The following is a 24,304-nucleotide window of genomic DNA, read 5'->3' on the forward strand; positions in this document are numbered from 1 at the left end:
CATGTTAGTTACTTCTATCATGTATGTATTCTTTAAAAGAGAATTATGAAGACTCCTTGTATAAATAAAGCTAGTAGAGCTTATATAAGATTGAGTAGTAGAGCTTTGCCCTTTCAAGCATAACTGTTAATTCTTTTCCCTAATAAAATTACTTCTCTAAATAGAAGGTGAAAAATAAACATCGAGAGGACAGCTGATAATTAAGGGTCTACTAACGTGGCTTGAATTGGTTAGGCTGTCTTTCAAGGATGCTGACTATAAGATTTTGTTAAAACATGAAAATCTTACTTGCTAATAATTTATGATTGTTATTCGATATGCCCCAAGCTAAAGTTGATATATTTAATTAACTACAATCCAGTAAGAACTATTCATGGCCTAACCACTATTTTTTTTTTTGAGAGAGACAGCCACTTTTCATTGGAATATTAGAGGATGATATATTGATATTACCCCACTTAAAAAAAATACTATTAGCACATTAATCCTTTTAAAATTTTAATTTCCTATTGGGTACTCTTTGAGATGTTCAAGGCTTCTTTTTCTTTTTCTTTTTCTTTTTTTTTTTCTTTTTTTTGTGTGGATAAGTTTGGTCATCATTTAGTTGAACCCACTTTATCCATCTAAGTTGTGGCGACACTTTAAAGTTTTGAATCCCTTTCATCTTTTTTTTTTCTTTGCCAAATCACTTTTTTATTTTTATTATGTCTCAGAATTCAAATTTGTCAGTAAATGGTGTCAATTTTGTGACTTCAAATCAACTTAACTGGTAGAATTTCATGACTCAAAAAAAAAAAAAAAGTAATAACTGGGTTCATATCCTGTATTCACAAAAAAGAAACCAATTGAATTTTCATAAACTTCATAGGTTTCAAAGTTTATTTTATCTTAAGAAATAAGTCAAATTTTTTTCCTCTAAATATTGAAAACAATATAATATTATCCTTATCTCCACTTGTCATCAAAGATGTCTATCAAAATCGTAGCTGTTATGTCTTCCTTGAATTTTTTGATCTGTTATGAGTAATGATTAGCACATGATTTATAAAGTAATCTTACAGAGATCATTTTTTTTAGCAAAAAGAGTAATTAAAAGATAGAAAAATGTTGCTACAGTAAGATCTAAAATGGTAAATATATATCATATTTAGCAAGTTGTAAAAAAAAAAAAAAATTGCATCTTGCATTCCCAAATGTGAGGGTGATTTTAATTTGTGTGTTTTTGTGCATTTGAGAAAGCATTTTGCATTTTAATGGGTCTTGCATTCCCACAAGGATGGACACTATGTCTATACTTGATTAGCCAAAAGGCCAAGGTAGGTTGTGATTTGCAACTAGCAATCATCATGTGCCAAATCATCGTAGTTCTCTTAATTGTTAAGAATTATGCCATACCGGGCCCTTGTCCTTGAGTATTGAACTAGAATCAATTCATTCTTATCACCTCATAAATTAGTTAATGTTTTATTTCTCTCTTCTTTTTTTTTTTTTTTTTTAAATGTGTCTAGATTAAAGAAAGTATCGTTAGAAACTTCTTTTTATCTAAAGAACCATGCTTTAAATAATATGTGGTTGTAAAGTTTGATTTTTTTTTTCTTTTTTTAAAGTTGATCTAAGGAAGCAGAAGGAATAAATTTTTTTTAGGGGTTTTGGTGAAATAAGCTGTTTATGGAATCAGTACTACAAATTGTAATAGTTGGTTGATGCGTTGTTGTAGTCTTTTTAATTCATCAGTAATTGTGTGCACACTGAAATTTGAGAGGGAAAAAAACAATAAAACAAAACCGAGAGAAGCTTAACTTTAAAATGTTGGTTTTCAGTTAGCTCACATTGACAACAATTTTCATTATTTACAATTAACTATTTCAGCAAATTGTGGTAAAAATTGTATCATGAATTTATTGTTTTAACATTCAGAACAATCTTTGTTAAATTTGTATTTAGATTTTCAATAATTCCATACAGATACTTGATATAGACCTACAATAGTGAGCCCGGCTCTATAAATAAAGATGGTGACCTTTTCCCTTTCTTTCAAGGATAACTGGATAAGTGTTAATGCTTTTCCCTTGTAAATTACTTCACCAAAAGAAGGTGAAAAATAAACATCGAGGAAAGCAGATAATTTTAAGGGTATGCTATAGCTAGGCTAGCCTTCAAGCATGGTAAGAGTCCTATTTGCTAGTAATTTATGATTGTTAAACTGATAAGCTTGAAGGTAAAGCTGTTTTATTTTTAATTTTATTTTTTTTTAATTTTATTTAAGTAGGTAAAGTTGTTTGTTTGTTTGTTTTTTTTTGAGAAACAAAGTTGTTTGATTTAATTAACCACAAATCAGCAAGATTTATCCATGGGCTAACCATTATACCACGAGTCCATGGCCACCACTTTTCAAAGGAATATGAGGAAGATACTAGTATTACACCTCACTAAAAATATATAAAAGTAATGCTAGGGATATTACAACCAATTTTTATTACAAGGAGTTTACAATCTGATGTGTCACAAATTATCAAAATACACTTCAAATATTGTCACATCAGCTTGTAACTCATTATATTAGGACATTAACCCTTTCCTTTTTCTTTTCTTTTTCTTTAGATTAAGATCTGATATAATATCTAGAGTATTGCACTGGTTGCAATTCACCCTCCTCTCTCATAAAATTTGTTCACATTTTGCTTTTTAAACTTTTACTTTTCACTTTTCTTAACTTTTCTCATAATTTTTTTAATTAATGATTAAAATTAAAAGTTATTTTTGCAACTTTCAGTCTCAACTATGCATGGTAATTGCATCAGTTGCACTCAATGCCTTTTCTTTTCTCCTCTAACGGTAGTTGAGCAAGCGTGTAGTCAAGATTTAGTTGAACTTGAACCACTTTACAGTGACACTTTAAAGTTTTAAATCCCTTTCAAGTTTCAACTGTTTTTTTTCTTTGCAAATCACTTTTTTTTTGGGCTTTGAATTTCTTTGGAGAGCTATCTCTAAAAAAAGAAAAGAAAAAAAAGTAATAATAATGATTCTTTGGAGAGCATTAAAATAATCGAGTTAATTCCAAAAAGATACTTGGATATGGACCTACAATAGCGAGTCCGGCTCTATAAATAAAGATGGGGCTTTTTATTATTAGTATTATTATTATTATTTTTTAGAGAAGGTATAGCTGTTTTATTTAATTAACCATAAAAGCAAGAATTATCCATGGGCTAACCATTATGTTTTAAACCATGAGCCCATGACCACCGATTTTCAATGTAATACTAGGATGATGTTACCTCTCACTAAAAAGATAGGAGTAATGTTAGGATACTTCAACTTTTATTATATGGAAATTATAAATTGATATGTTACCAATCATCAAAACATATTTAAAATATTTATTTATGACATATTTCTACATCAATAAGTAAAACTTGTAGTATTTTTAGCATTTTCTAAAATATAATATTATTAAATTAGTACATTAACCATTTTCTTTTCTTTTCTCCTCTCTAACAAAAGTTGATCAAGACTGTTTTATTTTTTTTTGGCAAGTGTGATCAAGATTAAGTTGAATCCACTTTTATCAGTCTAATAAGTTATAGTGACACTTTAAAGTTTTAAAACCCTTTCAACAATTTTTTTTTTTTGGGTTGCCAAATCAAATTTTATTTTTTATTTGAACTGTTTTAGAATTCAAATTTGTCAATAAATAGTGTAAATTTTGCAAGTTCAAATTAATTTAACTGATAAGGTTTTGTGTCATCAAATAAATAATTTGGGTTCGGATTCGCATTTATTCAAAAAAGGAACCAATTAATATTTAATTGACATCATAGATTTTAAATTCTATTATATCTTAATAATGAAAATGACAATATAATTTTTCAAACCTTGAAAATGATTCGATATCATCATTTATCTCTACTTATCATCAAAGATAACTGTCAAAATCACACATGCTATGTTTTCTTTGAATTCTTTTATCTCTTATGACTTATGATCAAATTTAACTACAAGTTAAATTGCATGATTTGTAAAGTAATTTTCTAGAAACAACTTAATTTTTAATAAGAAAGTAGGACCATGAATAACATCAAATCTTCTTATCCCATTTTTAGGTTTAAAAAAAAAGTATTATTGAAGGTTTCTACCATAGTACCCTTTTTCTTTAATGAAAGGTACCCAATAGTGGGCTCCAATGCTTTTAACAAAGCTCGTTTTACTGTCGTTGTTAGCCAAATTGGTGGTATAGAATGGACAATTCATATGATTATCAAAAAAAAAGAATGGACAATTCATATTAGCAAAATGAAGCAAAAGCACATATACGAACAAATGAAACTTTAACTCTTCAAGTGCTTTGAAAGACAAATGGATGATTGGGCCCCTACAGATACCGTGGGGTCCACCAAAAAAATGTGTGGGCCGAATTTAACATTTATCCACAAGGAATGGGAGCCACCGCCGCCGCATCTCGCGGAAGCCGTCTAAAATTCCAATTGGAGAGAGCCACTTGTCTTAAGGAGACAAGGTCTCTTCCTATCCAACTGGATTACCAAAACTAGCCAATTGCAATGCCTTCAATACGTGTTTCCAAGGTGTACCCATTACACAAGTTTTTAGATTTTTTTTTTAAAACATTTATCTAGTTTTTTTTTTTAGTGTTTTTTATTTTAAATTTTAAACAATAATTCAAACCAATACAACAATAATAAAAAATAAAGTCTTAATCCCAAAAATTTGGAATTGAGTATGATTTCTTGATAGGACTGTTTGGTAAAAGTATTTAAATATAGTTTTTTGTTTTATAATTTATAAAATAGTGGATTTCACACTTGAATTTATTGTTTGGCTGATGTTCTCTAAATCCAGTTTTCAAAAAATTGTATCCTATTTTCCTTGTTCAAAATAGGATTTTAAAAACTGAGAGAATATTTTCAAGATACATAAAATGTTTTTAATAACATAGTTGCAAATAAATTGAAAACAATGGATCTCACATATTTATCCAAACTCCTTTATCTCTTAAATTAAGAATCTTATCTTTATCACAGACGATACATTAACTCTATTCCCTTATCATTATCCACACAAAAAATAATAAAAATAATTTACAGATTTTACAAGTTACTTTTTTAAATATTTTAAAAAAATCTCAAAAATATGAATGGTCTCCTAAACAATTATTTTTTTGTTTTTAGTATTTTGAAAATTGTTCTGAAAAGTGGGAGCCAAGCACTTATAATATAAAAATTGTTGTCTGGAAACTAGTTTCAATTTCAATTTTTTGAAAATGGTTTTTATATTATTTTGAAACAAAAGCAAAAATCCTCCTACCAATAAGTGCCTATTGGGTTGGCTATGTGAGTTTTTTTTTCTTCATTTTATTTTATTTGAAGTCATGCTCTCTATTACTTCCCGAATTGATATATTATTATTATTATTATTATTATTTATCTAACATGATCAAACTATTTCAAGCAACTCTTTCTCATCTTTTCATCAATATGAGCTACCTTTATCTTTAAACATATATTTTCATTTTGAATCCTACACAATAACTACAAACCCAATAAATTTCACAATTTTTTTCATAATTGTTAAGGTTTGTTACTAATACAAAATCACTTTCACTATGACCATAACTAACCTTAATTTTATTGTACATCGATCACAATCTGTTTATCTCAACAGTAGTGAAAAATGTTATAAAATTTATTGTGTCATAAGATTTATTTATTTGTTTTTGTATTTTTAACGAGTGTCCCAAGTACACACGATAAGAATAGTAATAAATACTTAATTATGAGTTGTAATATTATTCAAAAAATAAAACCCACTTGCTAGTAAATTACATTTTTTTTTCCATAGCATAATTTTTATAGATCATTGTTTTAATCAACCCCGTCTTTTAGTGGATTTTGAAATTTGTGTTAATTTTGAAAAATATTTCATTGAAACCTCTAATGGAGTGAACTTATTTTATTTTTGAAGAGATACTATCTAGTTTTCCTTTTCCCATTGAGGAAAATTTGTTTTCAAAGGCCCCTCCCTCACTTGTACAAGGAAAATTATATCTCTTACACTTATAGTTATTGTATTTCATGTGAAAACAATATTATTCCAATAATATTTTACTATCTTACTTAACATGTTGTGAAAAATGTTACAAAAAAAAGTTGTTTCCATAATATTGCTCTTCATGTTAAAATGCAAAGAGATTTTATCAATTAATTAAACCTATCAATCTATCATTCTTCATAGCAAAAGTAAAAAGAAAAAAAAAATTGGAGCACAATTAAGATTAGTCTTCAATTTGCCCTTTTTTTTTTTTTTTAAATAAATACTCCTTGGAAACATGTACAGTAAGATCGGTTGAAAAAATGACTCATAAATTGTTGGAGTATTTGACTTTTTTTTTTTTTCACATATTAAATTGTTTTTTCATTCTGCACATGTTATTTATTTATTTATTTATGGTTTCATCATCTTGGTTCTTGACTTTTTAATTGACATTAGTAGGAAGATATGAGATAATTTAAGATGCTTGAGTGCTTGAAAGTATTTGCAACGACTTTTCTCCATGAGGCTAAGGTAGAGATGGAAATCCCCCGTGGGCTGTGGAATTTTAAATTTTACTCTTCCATCCACTTATCTATACTACTATTTAAGGGGTTTCTTCTGTTTAGATTCCTCATTTTCATGGTTCTAAAATACCCCTACATCCCTATGTTTAAGTAGAGGCAAAACTAAAGGACAATCTGATAAAAATACAACTCTTAATTCCTACTAAAATATTGTCTAAAAAATAGGGTCACTCTCTTATTGATTTTCAAATTACTTTTATCCACTTATAAATTAAATTTTCAAAATAAAAATTATATATATAAAATAAAAACACATGTAACATTTTTTTTTTTTTTGGGCTACAAAATAGGACCCAAAAAAAACCTCATCTCACGCGCGAAGCGCGTGTGATGAGACTAGTATTTATTAATGAAAATAAATGGTACTTAATATTTTATGGGTTCCGATGTATAATGTTTCATGAAACCAAAGTTGATAAGATCATAATGTGATTCACATTTCACATATACTCATTTCATCTTTGATTATTTTCTACGTTTTTCATTCATCCATATTCCATACACTTGTTAAGAATTCATTTCTAGAAGAATCATATAGGTTGAAATTAACATTAAATGTGGTAAATTTTACATCAACTTTCATATTTGATATAAGAATTTTGATCAAACCTAATCACTAAGCGGGTCTTCAACTTAACATCAATTTAGTTTTGATTAGGCCTCAAATTGACCCATTGAAAAATTTAAACTCAATAACCCTTGATCAGTTCTAATATAGATTTACATTTACATTTGCTGATAGGTTTAACAAACTAAGATTCACGTTCCTAACTATCTTATTGATTAAGTTCAAAAAATGAGAATAAAATATAGTTAAATCAAGATAAGAGTCTTATAACTCAATTGAAACTTTCTTATATTTTTAGTAGAGTTGGAGATGTCTAAAGTTTAAATTTTCACTTCTCAAATTATGTACCACTAGTAAAAAAAGAATTATGAATAAGTTTTTTTTTTATTATTTTAATTTTTTTTGGAAATAAAGCCTGACTAGTAAAAGAGTACTATGGGCTGCTACAATTATCATTGGTGTCCTCATGTCATGCACATGAGATTTGCATGTGCGGGAAAGTGCTATTGCACACAAGTTAATTCCACACAATTTTATAAACATGCCCCAAAACAATAGAACTTGTAATTATTCTTGTTAATTATCCTCGCTAATTTTTTTTTTGGATACAAGATAGAATTTCTACTCTAACTTAAATTAAGTGTATATGTGTGTGAAGTTCCCTTCTAGAGACTTGAACCCCAGCCCTTTCCCCACAAGCATTTATACTTGTGGAGTGATCACCACACCAGAGGTGATTATCCTTAATAAAATTTATTACAAAACAAAACATATTTTGTTGTTGTAAAGTAGGTTCTTTCCTTGGCAAAACCTCAAAAGAATATTCATCAAGGCATAATAGCACATCACGTGGTCCGTCCAAATAAAGAAAAAGACATTACAAGACATAGGCTTTTGGAAAAAATTCACACTTCTCTACTCATTAACAATATAGAAATATATAGTTTCAAAAAACAATATAGAAATTCTATGGGATTATTTCATCCAAAAAAATATATATATATGGGATTAAGTTTGTAGGATCTAAATTTTTTAGTTTTATTTTAATTTTTTTATTATACAAGATAAAAATTTTACTCTAATCTAATCTAAGTGTATATGTGTATGAAATTCTCTTTTGGAAACTTAAGCCTCGGCTTTTGCCCCTTACACCCCATAAGAAATTTGTACTTATAGAGTAACTATCATGTTATATTTTAAAAGGTAATCTAACAATAGACATTAATGAACTCACAATAACTCTCACTCTCCTCATACGCAAAGGTAAGTATTAGATAAATATTATATTTTAAACCTAATACTTTAATGTGATCTTAAATTTAACCTTGTAGTTTTGTAAGATTAAGTTTCAAATCTAACTTGAACTTTTGAAATTGTATCAATCTAAAAATCAAACATCCAAATCAAACATAAAGAGGAAATGATTAAATTGATACCAATTTGAAGTAGGATAAATTGCACTAAGGCCCTCTAAACTCTTATGCTATTGCACTTAGACTCGCTTAGCAATTTTGATTTTGTCAATTTGGTACATGAGCTTTGCTATTGTATCAAATAGACACTATGCTGATATTTTGTCAAGTGTTCCGCCTAATTCTAACATGGAGGCCACGTGACTTAAAAAAGAAAAGGAAAAGAAAATAGATGTATAGTTTTTCATGGCAACCAAAAACAAACTTGATAAAGAATTTTTCATCTTTGGAATAGAAAATTTTCCTCATACGCAAACAAAGAGTTAGAAGTGACCATAAAATGTCATTCAAGAAAGAAAGAAAAAAAAAACAGCAATAACCTTTACAAACCCATCCAAAAACAACAAACCAACCCCAAAATCTGTGAGATATAATATATGTTATTTTTAAAAAATCTAAGGAAATCAAACAATAAAAAAACCCATACTACAACCCGATCACAACTATGGTCACACAACCATCTTCAAAAACACAAACACAAACTCAAACACATTGGGCACATAATAACCCTAAAACTTTTAATAGAACACTGTCAAAATGATCTATATCAAATAGCAAAGTTTATTTACCATTTCGACTGAGACATCTAAAGTTCAAAATCTCACTAATTGATAGTATATCAACAGAATTGTACCAAATTGAAAAAAAGAAAGAAAGAAGAAGTTAAAGTAGGTTTTAGTGGAACAACATCAAAATAAAAAAGGTCTTTCATGTAATAGATTTAAATAATAAGATTTAATTTGTTAGTAACAAATGAGAAGTGTGATATTTACAATATTTTTACAATAAACTTTAAGTGATAAGTTATTACTAGTTCTAATTATTTACTACTAAAATTAACAGTTAGTTATAATCTGTTATTATTTAGGATTTATTATAAAAGTATTATCTTCGTAGTATTTTAGAAAACTTTCTAGAAAATCTAGAAGAGTAATAAGTCGGTAAGGTTATGACTTTTAGAGAGAAATGCCGCGTTTAAATTTCTAGAAAATAACTTTATATATATGTATATACTTAAATTTAGGGTAGAATTTTTATCTACTATTAAAAAAAAAAAAAACCTCCTAAATTTCAGGGTTAAGTCTTAAATATAAAATTATCCAAAGCATATAAAAAAAGAATGGTAAAATCCAAAATCCCCGAATCCCCAAAAAAAAGCATGAAATTTAACTTTGACTAATGTTGCCTCCACCTCAATGCCACCTCAGCAAAGCAGATAAAACCTTTTTTTATATAAAGAGAGAAAACGAAACAAAAAACATAAGACACACAATAGGAGAGAGAGAGAGAAGAGAAGAAGAGAGAAAGAAAGAGAGAGAAATGGATAGGGTGTTTTCAGTGGATGAAATGTCGGACCAGTTTTGGTCACCACCACCACACCCACACCCACAACCACCACAAGCTCCGTCGTCATCGGCTCATTCGCCACCGCAAACAGCCGACGAATCCTCCAAAATGATGAACCGCAGCGCTTCCGAGTGGGCTTTCCAGCGCTTCCTCCAGCTCGAAGTCGAACCGTCCGAGACCGAAACCACAACCGCGTCCTCCTCCGCTCCCTTAAACGACGTCGTCCTCCTCGACACGAAGACCGCCACTGATAATAATAATAATAATAGCCATAGCCATAGCCATAGCAATAACAATAACAATAACAATACTAGGAGTAATGGTAATGGTAACAACGCGGCTTCGACGACGTCGTTTACTAGCAAGAACAAGAGCAACAACGGAACGACGAGCACGACGCCGTCGTTTAATGCCGGTCCTCCGCTGAATATTCCGATCGATTCCGAAGAGTACCAGGCTTTCCTTAAGAGCAAGCTCAATCTTGCTTGTGCTGCTGTTGCTTTATCTCGGGTATGTTTTTTTTTTTTTTTTTTTTTTTTTTTTTTTTTTTTTTTTTTTTTTTTTTTTTTTTTTTTTTTTTTTTTTTTTTTTTTTTTTTTTGAAATATAGTTCATGGGTTTTGTTTGGTTGCCAAGAAAGTTGAGGAAATGAATAGTTTGGATCTGGGTTTTTTTAGTGTTTTTGCTTTACCTGGGTATTTGGGCTTTTTTGTTGTTGTTTAGCTTTTGTTTGGGTACTGAGAAGCTTTAGAAAAGAAAAGAAAGTTTATATTAGCATGAATTTTCTTATGTTTTATTGGTTTTCTGGGGAAAGAAAAGGTGGTGTTTTTAGGCTTTGGAGGACCATTTTTTTTTTTTCCCTAGCATTTTCTTAGAGACCAAACAAAGTATTTAATTTTTATTTCTCTCTTTTAATATAAAATAACTTGTGATTATATTGATTTGAATGTGTTTATGATGTTTGGTGGGTTTGAATCTTTTAGTTATGCATGAAGTGAAAGAGAAAATGAAAATAAAACCCAAAAACTGAAAAGATTTATTTCTTTAAATTAGCTTTAAGCAACTTTTTTGCTATAAAAGGTCGATTTTATAAGCAAAAGAAGGATTAGTTGGTTCGAGTCAAATCAACTAAGCATGAGATGTGGAAAACTTACTCTATTAGGAGCTTGACCAGAAAAAAAAGGCATGGAGTTTCCTCTTTTGGAGTTTGGTTTATGTTTAGTCCGTGTCTGTGTCTTGTTTACCAATAAAAGAACGTGTGTATTGTCCGCGTTCTTAAGAAAGATGAAGAAAAAGGAAAGAAAACGTGGTGAAGCCATGTTCTCGTGTTGATTTGGTTTTTAGAGAATCGAAAGTTGGTTCAATTAAGCTGAGTTGTTATTTTGGCATCTGCTGAGAGGAGGCTTTTGTTTTCTTGTATCAAATATGATGAGAACTAGGAATTTTAAAGTGATTTTTATTTATTTATTTTTTATGGCGTTTTCTGAAACGTAAAGTAGTGCAAATATAATTAATGGATATTTAGGTTGAGTTATACAAAGAAAACTTTGCTAGAAACTTGAAGACAGTAAAGACAAGAAGTCACATGGTCTTATATAATTGCTTTTAAATTCACTTGGCCTTAAGGCTTCAAAGAATATTACCCAAAAAAAAAAAAGTTTAAGTAGACGAGCAATTGTCAAAATCTTAGGTTGAATTGTAGCTTGCTTTGGAAAAGAAAAAATGAAACAAAGAATGAAAAAAAGACCACCACTTACTGAGTGAATGAGCTTCAATCAGCTCTGGCTAGAGATTAATAAATGTAGATTCCAAGACTTACAGTTTAACTTCATGACAGGTCTCTTGCTATGCTCTTTTTGGTCAATGGCCGTAAACTTTTAAGAAAGACTAAAAAAACCTTGCACAAAACCAAAATACTCATGGCCTCACTTAGGCATTGAACTTGACAAAAATTCTCTTCTGGAACATGTTATAATTTGATTTTCTTCAACATTTGCTTACTCTGATCTTTTCCTCATATGTGTTAGCATTCGCTATATGTAATCAAGAAAGCTAAAAGGGAAAGGTCTTTTACTTTTAGAATCCTTCTAGGCATGGGTTATGAAAGTTTTTTACTCTTAAATTTCACCTAGGCCTGGACAGTTGTATCCCTTGATTTGGATGTTCTTTTTTATTTTTGGTTGTTTGCTTGGCCAAACGATCTTCACAGCAGGGGTAAATGAGGCACTTAAAATTTCTTTCATGTGGTGGAATTATCACTTCCTGGCTAATATCTCAAATGAACAGTTTATTACAATATCTGTCACAGCTGACCTCAGGTTCTATATGGCATTTATAATCATTTGAGGAACTAGAAACTATCATTGATATGGATGCTTAAGAATTTAATTGTCTTTGTGGTATGGGATTAAGAAAATCTACAATTTGCTTTTGTATATGTATTGCATAAGATTAATTCTTTTACTTCGGTTTTGCTTGATATAGATTTGAAGCTATTTTTATCAGATAAATACTAGTTAACTTAGTATGTTTTATTCGTGTCAATAGGGATCTTTGGTAAAACCTCAAGATTCTGGTTCTTTAACTGACAATGGATTGCAAGCGTCCAATACCTCACAATTGGGATCCCAAGCCCCTTCTAAAGGTTTGCATTACTCAATTGTATGTTTTTAGTTTGTACTTGTCTAAGATCTTTTTTTTCCTTTTAAAGAAAGGAGAACTATAAACAAAAACATTATTTAAATTAATGTGCATCCAAAACACTGCAAAAATAGGCCAAAAAAATAGCAATGGATAAAAACAGCCCCAACTCCCCAGGAATAAATGAATGTCAGATTATGCAGTTCAATTGTCCACTCCTAGTAATGCAAAAAAAAAAAAAAAAAAGTATCATTTAAATGCTTTTAATGAGACAGCCTCTACTTGACACCATTGACCAGTTAATGTGCCCAAGGAATTGAATGATGAATACCCAAGGGCAACAACTGTTGTCTAGTTGCTCCACAATCCTAACCTTTTTGGCACATGCATTTCAAATGTTAACTGACCATTGAACTACATCCAGCTCCTTATGGAATTACACATGCAATTCTCTACAAGTGCCTTGTTCCCTGCAATCTATTGTCCAAACTAAAGAATGAACATGCATTAGTAGCTTGCTTTTCAATCTTATTCAGCATACAACACCACTAAAAAAAAATTATAACTTTTAGTTCATTTTTAAAAAGTTAGATTACTGTTTTTTGGTCTTATTACATGCACATTTTATGACTTAATTTGATATACTTTTCCTTTGGCAAGTATGGAATACAGACGTTTCACTTGAGGCAAACTCCACAGTCCTAGAGAAAGTAGATGTCAACTCTGGTGTGAGTGGTATACATCCATACTTTTGTGGTTTGATGGCTTTACTAATTGATTTACAGAAATTTATGGGGACCAATTTAACTAACTGAATTGGGTTAGAGGTTACTAGCCTTGGGCATAAATGGAAAAGACTAAGAAATATTGCACTGGTGACATTGAGAGAATTGAGTGGTGAGCTGGATAAGAGTGGTGCTTTCTAATAAATGATTTGTGATGGTGATAATAAGGATTATTTTACATCATGATCTTTCCTCTTGCCTCGATTCCTTCTTCTTTTTTTTCCTCATACTCTTTCCGTAGCTCATCTTTAGAATTTAGTGTTGACTACAAGTAATACACTTATGTTCTTAAGTTTATTTTTTATTCACTTGTTTGTCTTTTGTCTTATATGATTTACCTATGTAGGATCAGGGTATGATTTAACCAGGTCACAAGATAAGGACTCCAATGTTTCACTTGGAACTCATTCCTTACCTTCTATGCAAAAGAGATCTGGGGTACCAGTGCGGTCAACAACAAGTGGTTCATCAAGAGAGCAGTCTGATGATGAGGAAGTTGAAGGAGAAAATGAACTGACTGAGAATATGGACCCTGCTGATGCAAAACGTGTGAGGAGGTAACCATGGTCTCTGCTGTTCTATTGATAATATTATAGGTATGATACTTGGAGATGTTAAGAGTATGTTGTTTCTCTACTGGGGAGTCACTGGTATAATTTATGTAGTTGGTGCAGCACTAGCTGAAGTTGACATAAATACATCTTCAATGGGCTTTAATAGTTTGTTCCTACAAAAAGCAGTTTCTTGCAATATGAACCATGCTTTGTCATGCCAGACAGAAAAGCCATGGAGGATGTACTGCTAAATTATTTTAAGATTTTCTGTTTATAGTTATCATTAGAAGGACATAAAAACTTGCTTTTAAAATTAAGTTCGACAATAAATCTCATGGATGAGGGATCTGCCTGTTTAATGGGATAGCTGATTGGAACACAAATTTCCTGCCTGAGATGTACTTCATAAGTCATGCTTAAATGATTTATCAGAAGTTTTTATTAATCCATGAAAAAATTGTGTTTATCTTCCAAGTCCACACTTGTTCAAAATGTGTATAATGTGTTGCATGGTATATTTACACACTCTGGTGATTCTTGGTTGCATATTTGATGCATACGAAACCTCAAAATGTGCAGACTTCTTATTCTCTTTATGTTTTCATTGAGGCGTCAATTTTAAGCTTCTGTTCGCTGGTTGAATTCATTTTCATACAATTGATTCATACTGTCTGTTTCAGGATGCTTTCCAATAGAGAGTCAGCCAGACGGTCAAGAAGAAGAAAGCAGGCCCATTTGACCGAGCTTGAGACGCAGGTATGGCCTAGTTTTTATCCATTGTTTTTTCCTTCTATTGTTTCTTTCCCCTTCCAAATCTGTTTAGAATTTCTAACCCATTGACCTTTAATAGGTTTCTCAATTAAGAGTGGAAAATTCTTCTCTGTTAAAGCGTCTTACTGAAATAAACCAGAAGTACAGTGATGCAGCTGTTGATAATAGAGTTTTAAAAGCAGATGTTGAAACATTGAGAGCAAAGGTAAGCCATTCATTTTGATTGTTCTCAAAGTTGAGTATCTTGCTAATGGGGATTGAAACTCAATGACTAAAGGCTCCCAATTAAGAATATAAATTCTGCTCGAGGGGAACAAACATGATTTATTAATTAGTTATACTCATTTGTTGTAATTATATTTCAGGTCAAGATGGCAGAGGAGACAGTCAAAAGAATTACTGGGTTGAACAACACGATGTTCCATGGTATGTCTGAGATGTCTACAATAGAAATGCCATCCTTTGATGGAAGCCCTTCTGACACTTCAACAGATGCTGCCGTGCCTGTGCAAGATAACCCAAATCATCACTTTTATCAACCCAGTACCAACAATAATATGTCCCCTCATGATCTAAGAGTTAACAATGGCTTGGCAGACATTTCACCTGTTGAAAATGTGCAGCAGAATCCTGCAGCAGGTGCAGTATCAGGAAACAAGATGGAAAGAACAGCTTCCTTGCAGCGAGTGGCTAGCTTGGAGCATCTGCAGAAGAGGATCCGTGGGGGTGTAACCAATGGGGAGCAATAGTAGCAAATATAGTAACTCAAATGTGTTGAAGCTTCTCCCAAATGATGATTTGAAGGATGATTATATTGCCCTACTATTTTTGGTTGTACCGAATGTAAGAAGGCCTATTCTTTATGTTAACTACACTCTTAATTAAGCTTCTAGTAATTAACTTTACTGATCAATGTGATGCCGGATGTAATAGCTTATTATGTCAAATTTTCCAACTCTTATTCATCCCCATGTTTTATTAAGCCTACGCAACTAATTTGTGCATCATTTTTTTTTTTTTAACGCTAAGCAGCGATAGATTCTTAGGTCTAAAACCATAAAAAAAAGAAATCATCTGAGAGACCATTAACTGGAACCCGTATTGTGTCAAGACCATGGTGTCAAATACATGAGATCCAGATCGTGAAATGGTTACTGATGACAACAGTGGTAGGTGACTTGTAAGATTATAGCGTATCTATGATAAAAACAAACAAAACTTTGGTCGCGTGCTCCTATACATTGGATACAGAATGATATGACCATTTGGGATATGTGTTTGTGCTTGTGTTGCCTTCAATGTATAGGAGCACCGAGAATCAAATTCCCAAATGTATCTACACCGGTGAAATTCCCACAATGACTTTGCTACAAAACAATGATAACAAAACTTCTACCATCTCAATTATCTAATTAATCAATTCCCAAAATCATTTCCGTCATACCTTATAATAAAATATGTACGTGGAGAACTATCACACATCATTGTTGATAAAATTACATTTAGGCCTGTCTTTAGCAATTGCAATTATATATTTTAAAAAAAAAAAACCTTTTCCTTTTTTAAGGATGGTTGTAGTGGTCAAACTTGGCAAGAAGTGAATGAGGAGCTTTTCGAAATGGCGAGCAACTTTCTAAGTTAAAGGGGTGCTTTTTGAATTTTGAGATGGCTAGCATTGAACACCTCATCCTTGTTCCGACACATTTCAATCCAAAACTATTCTGTGCTCAGTGGGTGACAAATATGCCTTATTGGTTGCTTGGTATGTTGAAAACAAGGGGAGCAAGAAAATCAAATATCCCACAATAACTTCGCTACAAAACGATGCAAATAACAAAAATTCCACCATCTTAGCTATCACATTTCAAGGATGGTTGTAGTGGTCACTGCTCACACTCAGGAAGAAGTGAATGAGGAACTTTGTGAGACGGCGAGCAACTTTCTAGGTTAAAATGGTAGCACTGAAAACCTCGTACTTGTTCCTGCACATTCAAATCCAAACTATAAGTGCTTAACATGTGACAAATATGCCGTAGGTAGTGGTTGCTGGGTATGTTGGAAACAATGGGAGCAAGAAAATCTCTTGGCAAAATGCATATTTTTTTTTAATGGAGGGAAAAACTTCAGCAAAATTCATCATACAATAGAAATTGATATAGAGAAATGTATGAGTATCTAAACACTTAAATCTTAAGGGAAAAAAAGAGAAAAAAGACAGATAGAGGTGTTGTATGTTTGGAAGCTTTGAAATGATTGGATCAACATTATAACAAAGCTCGCAAAGCTTAGAGTTCCACATCAAGAGCCAAAACAAATATTAAACAATTGAAGATCATATGCACTGATTGGTTAGACAATCCTGTTGTCAGAGTTTGGGGGAAAATTCTTCTCTTAACAAAGGAGATTCCTAGCAAAATTCATCTCACAAATTGAATTCATCCAACAAGTTGTGTATAATAGATCTGATAAATTTATAATAAATTCAACTTACTCACTTAAGTAACTGCAGTTAATCACCATCATCATCATCTGCACAATACATCTTTGTCTACAATAAAGAAGATTTCAGTGAAATGCTCCCACAGAGATGCCAATTAGCTCCAGGGTGAAGGAAAGATTTCATATACCTAGCTGGGGAATTTTTCTTCAAATGCTTGGAATATGGTACTGGCTTGTCTTATGTGGTTAATCTGGAAGGAACACAATTCTCAAACGTTTGAAGATATTGAGAGACCTGTAGATATGTTGAAGCCTTTGCTAGCTGGGACTTGGTTTGATTAGCCTCATATTTGGGGTTTTACGCATTGTATTTCCATGTCTGATTTCCTTATTTCTATTAGCTCTTCCTTTTGATTTGATTGTATCCATTTCAAGTGCAGTGGGTTTACTATCTTAAAACACATTTACTTTTCTTATCAATAAAACTTTTATTACCTATCAAGAAAAAAAAAAAAAAATCCCAGGTATCATGGACAAGGATCTGAACATGATAAGCATCTGTAATTATTTGGAGGAGATACTAGAAATTCCTTTATAAGGAAACTTAACATCCAAAGCTGAAGAAATGCATCAAATTTGAGAAAATAATCACACTATTTGTATCATGCATGTAGAGGCCATGAAATCTCACTAGGGATGCCTATGAGGGACAAATTGACCCCACACAAATACCTTTGCATCCCAGCTATTAATGCTTTGTATTAAACATGTATTTGTACCAAGGTTAAGAATTTTTAGTTTTTAGTATCGTCATTGTTCAAATTGATCTATGTAAAACATAGGGTATCCCTACCTTGCTGCATTTTGATGCTTAGCTACTCTTCAAACAACAAAAATAGCTAAATAATCCGTTAGATAAAATTCGACAGCATGACTGATAAAAAATAAAATCTATTAACATTACCTCCTTAGATTATCTCCAGCTACAACAGCATCTTTTGTATCATAAGTTCCAAACTTCTGTGAGAACACAAAAAAGTAGAAATTTTAGAAAGTTCTCTTTGGATTAATATATTTCATTAATCAACACAAAAGACAGAAGATGCTGAAACCAAGCCACAGATATACAACTAAACAAGGATAAATAAAACTCAGATAAATGATGGATGATTTTATATAAATGAGACATCTGACTGAAACCTTATGTGGATTTTATTTTTTTAAAAGAAAAAATGTCATATATGGATATCATGTTAGATTATCTGATATGTCATATTACAGATACAAGAACAGCTTTGACATAGAACATCAAGTTGTATTAAATAGAAACTAATTGAATGTATTGAATGCCAAAGCCAGTAGTTACAGTGCATATTTTAAACTTACCTGGTCACTCACTAGCCATAGGTCAGTCCACCTGTGTCAACCAAAATGGTTGTGAACTTGCACAGAATTGTCACAAAGGCCATGCAAGGTCACTCACTAGCCATGGATCAAGGTTACACAGGGCACATTGATTGCAAAGATAAACCCTAATACACACCAAATTTGGTACATCCACAATAAGAAGAGGAGGATATTTAAACCATATAAAGTTCACCTGCTTAGTCAGAAACTCGTGTAAGTTGAATGAAAACTTTGTTGAGGTCATGTTGATCTTCTTTAGCAACCGTTTCCCTTCTGACAATTGAGTTAGATTTTCATTTCAATAATTTCTTCTAACTGGATATTTCATTTAGGCACAAACTCTTGAATTCGTTTCACTACTTCCATTTTTCAATCATCCACTTGATACCAAGTTCAAGACCTACCATGCATCTAAAACATAATTGTTCATGGATTGTACTGAACTACAACCAGGTTTGTTATCTATCCCCTTAACCTTCATCTCCTTTCTCACAATCTCCACTTCACCCCACCGTTCTGCTGTAGCATAAACATTTGACAAAGCTACAAAGTCTTCACTCCTAACAGTCAAATTTGCATCACTCTTCTCAGGCTGTAGCTGGAGGAGAAGCTTCCCCACCTTCTCACCCATTATGACATCCCCATGAACTTTACAAGAACTTAGCAAACTCCTCCATATTATGGCATCTGGTTCAATTTGCATCCCCATTATAAACTCATATGCTTCTTTCAAGTGCCCAGCACGACCAAGAAGATCAACCATGCAGCCATAATGTTGCATCACAGGAAAGACACCAAATTTGTTCCTCATCTTATCAAACAAATGTAGACCTTCTTCAACAAGCCCTACATGGCAACTAGCTGATAACAAGCTTGTAAAAGTAACTACATTGGGTTTAATGCCAGAAGCCCCCATTGAATCCAAAAGTTCCAAAGCTTCCTTTGCTCTCCCATGGATAGCTAGTCCAGTTGACATTGCTGTCCAAGTCAACACATTTCTCTCATTCATTTGCCAAAAAACAGATAAAGCACTATTAAGGCACCCACATTTTGCATACATATCAACTAAACCAGTACCAATAAAAACATCATTCTCAGGCACACAAACTGTCTTCTCTATATAGCCATGAACACAAGCCCCAGATTCTAACACACCTAATTGAGAAGCCATAGAAAGAACACAAACCATTGTAGTATCGGTCGGTTTCACTCCACAAACACCAGTCAACATGTCTTGAAACAACACTAATGCATCACGGGCATATTCCTTAGTCCTTTCTCTTTGTGTACAATAACCAGTAAACATTGCATTCCATGTAACATTACTTCTCACAACCATTTCATCAAACACTCTTCGTGCTGAAAAAACATCCTTATTATTAGCATAAAAATGTATCATTGTGGTTTGCACCAAAATATTTGACATAACGCCATGTTTCAAAACTTGTCCATGTATTTCTCTCCCTTCCCACAATGTTGCTAATGATGAAGCCCTAGCACAAGCTCCAAAAATGAAAACATAAGTAAAATCATTGAAAATTAAGTCTCCCTTTGAAAACCAATGGGCAAAAACAAGAAGTGAGTTTTTAGGCTGAGTACAGCGTATCAAAGTGTTTAAGAGGAATAGGTTTGACTGGCCAAAGTGTTTGAATACTAAATGAGCATGAGAGGATAATGAAACGGCACAGTATTGGTCAATAAGTTTGGCAAAAAGAGGAGGTGACTTGAGGCTGTTGGTAATTAACTGGGCATGGATTTGGTTGAGGTGGTGTGCGGTTTTGGGTTTGTTTAGGTTTAAGAGGGAGAGACAAATTAGTCTTGGAAGAAAGGACATATGAGTGGTTCTTGGACTTAGACTTAGGCATAAGCTTACATGATAGGTTAGAATATGTGACAGTTAAGTTTCAGCTAATTATAAGCTAGGATGCATGGACACGGACACTGGGACACGGGTATGATACAGTGACGAGCAATTTTTGAAAAATTATAACATGTCACAGCAGATAGGACACTGTTGGAACATGAGTATGGCACCCAAAATGAAGAGTCAGTGCTTCCTAGTTTATAAGCTACATGCAAGAATATCACCTCTAGAATAGTATCCTATTTTTTTTGTTTTCCACCTGCTTTGTGTGAACCATCTGGTACATGAAAAAAAAAACGTTTGAGTAGGTCAATATTATATGCTATATGCTAACTACAATAACTATAAAGAGTAAGTCATTAGGAACAAAAATTCAATTTGGCAGTGCAAATGGAGAATGATGAATGTAGTAACAAATAATGGCTAAAGGAAATATATACAAATGGAAGCACCTAAACAGAACATCAAATGTGAAAAAGTGCACAAGAAAAAGTTGTAATTGGGACACTTACACTCCTACCTATTAAATTAATAGATACTTGTTGAAAGTGTCGAGTGCTAATACACAAGCCCTTTTCCCTGGATTAGGTATCCCAGATATTATCATCAAACCCAACAAACCCAAGTTTTAATCCATACTAACTAGGGTTCAATTTCATAAATCTGGTAAACTAACTGTGGCCGGGTGTACCCTTTTTTTTTCTGCCATTTAGTCCTATTTGAATATCAAACTTTCATCACCTCCCTTCTTACTATAAAATAGATATTATAAAAATTATTGTCAGCGACAGACAAATGGATTGAACTATGTTGTCACTTGTCACGAATAACTTCTATCCCTCATAATGTATGCTCTTCATGTTTTCCTAACTGCTACTACCCACTTCACTGGCATTGCTTTCCAATTTATCTGAGTTACACTCATCCCACTTAAATCACACACCCTTCCTATCATGTATTCCAATAAAATTATGCAAGACACAAATAACAGCTACTATATTTCTTTGGATTAAGGGTATCTAGCATTAACCAAATAATATTTTCCTAGACAAAAAAAAAAAAAAAAAAAAAATGATAATATGTGAGATTAGCATGAACAGTATCCATTCATATTCAATATCATCAAAGCTCTAAAGCTGTCAAACTATAAACAAAAACACTCAAACTAAGCCGAGTACTATTACTTTCATCAAAATGGAACTTTCTGTGTATCCCAGTGGGTTTGGCAGGACATGTCAGTTGCTGTAATGCTGGTATACCACTACACTTACATTCTTAAATGTGCCTTCCGTCGGTGCTTCACCATCAAGATTGTTGAAAGAAAAATTTAGACAATGAAAAAAAAAATTATTACAAAATTCAAATATTTTTGTTGATAATTCCATAGTTGGGTGAGGGGGGATTTGAACCAAATATGATGAATGCATTTAGTTTAGAACAAATTCCAATCATTGATTCTGTTTTTAGCACTAGTCAAGCCAATTTCATTTCCAGAGGATTAAATATACACTTATTGGATAAATTGGGAGAATATATCTATTCTGGCCTTGCATTTTCCACTTGAAATTTAATCAATGCACAGAATTAGAACTAGTTTAATTGAAAGCTACTGCTTTGAAAATCCGAAAAAGCTTTCCTTTTATTCACTTCATTCAAAAACTCAGTACAACAGAATTAAGATTGACAAAAACCAATCTTTCCTTTTTTTCCAATCCCTCTCATTCAATTTCTCACCAATCACACAGAGCACCAAGGTAAAGCTAAGCCTTGCAGTGATAGATTAAAAAAGTAAAATCATTCAATTTAATATTTTTGCTTATGGGTTTCCTATGGAAAGACTTCTTAGAGCATCTCCAATAGCTTCTCTAAATTTTTGTACTGTTTGAAGGGTGAACAATGACATTCATTTTTTACCTACCTACTTTTTGAAATACACTTTCCAACAGACTCTCTATCCTTTCTCCATCTCATTTAAATATTATTTCTTCATTATTTCTTTATTCATTCCCAACAACTATATTTTTCAAATTCCTAACATCTATATTTTTAAATTTCCCAATGGTAACACTTTCAAAATTTCCAACAATTATATTTTCTCAATAGCCTTTTTTTAAGGGTTATATTTTTCAATTGATAATATTTCTCAATAGTCATATTTTTCAAAAAGACTCGATAAACTTTGCAAAGAGAATTCCCAGTTTGTTGAAACATATCTAGGGGAGATTGTAAAATAAAACTAATGCATCAGAGCTCTTCTAGATATGTTGTTTGTAATGTACTACCTCATTCATGATTGAATATATGGAGAGGATCAACTGGAACTTTATTAATGATGGCAAACCTAAACATCAACTTGAAGCATTGTATTTCATATTAATTTGGTATATCATAAAGAATTGATGACTATGATCAAGTTTAAGGCTTAGTAAACATAATATGATCATATGAATTTGGAAACATTAAAAAGAGCATAGCAAAAAGCTCAGGCTACTCTATAAACAACTAGAGTTCATTGTATCTCATAACTACAAACATGATTTCAATCATAATCAATTGATTCCATTTCTGTAAAGTGGATTCCACAGACCCCATCAATTATTTAACTGTTATATTATTGTCGGGGACAATTCTAACTACTAAGATGTCAAATTTGATTATATTACCAAATAAAAAGTTTGATTGAAATCAAAGCTGGCAGTTTGGCTGTACAGACTTAAATTGACTTCAGACACTTAGAGTTCATCTTGTCTCTTTGTAGTGCTCTATCATCTATTTTCCTTGATAAAATTTTCCATACTTAACTCAAAAGAAATATCAACATTATATTTCTGTCAAAATGCATCAAAATGCTCTTTATCAGTGCTTCTTCCTTGACATGGCACTTTGTTTTGGTTGTGTTGCACAGCATACTAAGTATTTTACAAACACACTGGTTTTGCTAACGAAATCACCATCACTATTGTGCTATGGTTATGGCCCTGGTTAGTCTCACTTGGAAGATTAAAGGACAACCAAATTGTGCCCAAAAGCAGGTTACTTTTGCTTAACAATGTGCTAACAATATCATTGGTTTTGTATATCAATGAGGGAAGGCCTTAAGTCAAAGAAGGTATTTGGTATCAAATGATTTCATGTCAGCGGTATCAAAATCTAATAAGTGTGAGACATGTAAGCAAAAAAATAACCACCCCACTAATAATTGAAAGACATGTTTTAGTGGATAGCTATTTTTGCACACATGTCTCCGGTTTATTAGATTTTGACATGAATGACTTGATATTATTTGATACAAAATACTTTTTCCTAAAGTCGAGCATGCAAAAATAGAGATGAGGCCAAAAATAAGAAACCATAAGGGAATCAGATTAGGTTATTGACTCTAATAAGATTAATTAAATAGCTATAGATGAGATCAAGAAACAGAGTGAAAGAGAAAAACATAAATGAGAGATATAGAGAAAAAAAAACCCATAAATCCAAAACTAAATCCAGACAGTAGCAATAGCAAATAATGTAAAACCACCAAATCTAGTATAAAAGCCAATAAGTTCAAACATTATGCAAAAAACCCATGAAATTACATTTTGGGTACCGATATCCGTTGTTGATCGATGTTCTCAGATTTCCGTTCTTCCTCACAGGTGGTTGAGCCACGGTTTGGGGTTCAAAAAAATGTGGGCAGATCGTTTTGTGAGAGAGAGCTGGGTCAATTTTGTGCTGCCCCGTTGTTTTCTGATGAGAAGCAGACTGAGAGTTTTTTCTGAAAGAGAACCACGAGAGAGAGAGAAACGGAGGAGAATGAATTTATTTTTATTCCATTTATTTA

General features: G+C 32.0%; 2 protein-coding genes across 12 annotated transcripts; one reads left to right on the forward strand and one right to left on the reverse strand.

The window, feature by feature from the left end:
• Nucleotides 1-9,951: 9,951 nt before the first annotated feature.
• Nucleotides 9,952-15,750, forward strand: LOC115980119 (light-inducible protein CPRF2-like). 3 transcript variants are annotated; one of them, XM_031102396.1, is made up of 7 exons: nt 9,952-10,529; nt 12,566-12,662; nt 13,319-13,393; nt 13,790-14,000; nt 14,678-14,753; nt 14,848-14,973; nt 15,134-15,750. In XM_031102396.1, exons 1-7 carry the CDS (start codon nt 9,993-9,995, stop codon nt 15,515-15,517), a joined length of 1,506 nt encoding a protein of 501 aa, XP_030958256.1. In that variant the 5' UTR covers nt 9,952-9,992; the 3' UTR covers nt 15,518-15,750. The 3 variants fall into 3 exon arrangements, with proteins under 3 accessions (XP_030958256.1, XP_030958257.1, XP_030958258.1); XM_031102397.1 differs by having other exon boundaries at nt 13,331-13,393; XM_031102398.1 differs by lacking the exon at nt 13,319-13,393.
• Nucleotides 15,751-16,172: 422 nt separating this feature from the next.
• On the reverse strand, nt 16,173-24,266 carry LOC115980067 (pentatricopeptide repeat-containing protein At3g18970-like). 9 transcript variants are annotated; one of them, XM_031102280.1, is made up of 5 exons: nt 24,060-24,266; nt 18,808-20,755; nt 18,172-18,227; nt 17,264-17,702; nt 16,173-16,750 (listed from the first exon to the last, which is right to left on the reverse strand). In XM_031102280.1, exon 2 carries the CDS (start codon nt 20,446-20,448, stop codon nt 19,015-19,017), a length of 1,434 nt encoding a protein of 477 aa, XP_030958140.1. In that variant the 5' UTR covers nt 20,449-20,755; nt 24,060-24,266; the 3' UTR covers nt 16,173-16,750; nt 17,264-17,702; nt 18,172-18,227; nt 18,808-19,014. The 9 variants fall into 9 exon arrangements, with proteins under 9 accessions (XP_030958140.1, XP_030958135.1, XP_030958137.1 ...); XM_031102275.1 differs by having other exon boundaries at nt 18,594-20,755; XM_031102277.1 differs by having other exon boundaries at nt 17,264-17,316; nt 17,396-18,227; nt 18,594-20,755.
• Nucleotides 24,267-24,304: the final 38 nt, after the last annotated feature.

Source organism: Quercus lobata, chromosome 3 (genome assembly GCF_001633185.2).
Source record: "Quercus lobata isolate SW786 chromosome 3, ValleyOak3.0 Primary Assembly, whole genome shotgun sequence".
Classification (NCBI taxonomy): domain Eukaryota; kingdom Viridiplantae; phylum Streptophyta; class Magnoliopsida; order Fagales; family Fagaceae; genus Quercus; species Quercus lobata.

What these genes read in the sequence shown, in the direction of transcription:
- LOC115980067 (XM_031102283.1), bottom strand. Translation starts at nt 20,448, where the DNA reads ATGTCCTTTCTTCCAAGACTAATTTGTCTCTCCCTCTTAAACCTAAAC.
- LOC115980119 (XM_031102396.1), top strand. Translation starts at nt 9,993, where the DNA reads ATGGATAGGGTGTTTTCAGTGGATGAAATGTCGGACCAGTTTTGGTCA. An exon ending in ATCCCAAGCCCCTTCTAAAG is followed by an intron (nt 12,663 to 13,318) that starts GTTTGCATTACT and finishes TCCTTTGGCAAG; the next exon opens with TATGGAATACAGACGTTTCA. An exon ending in TTGAAACATTGAGAGCAAAG is followed by an intron (nt 14,974 to 15,133) that starts GTAAGCCATTCA and finishes ATTATATTTCAG; the next exon opens with GTCAAGATGGCAGAGGAGAC.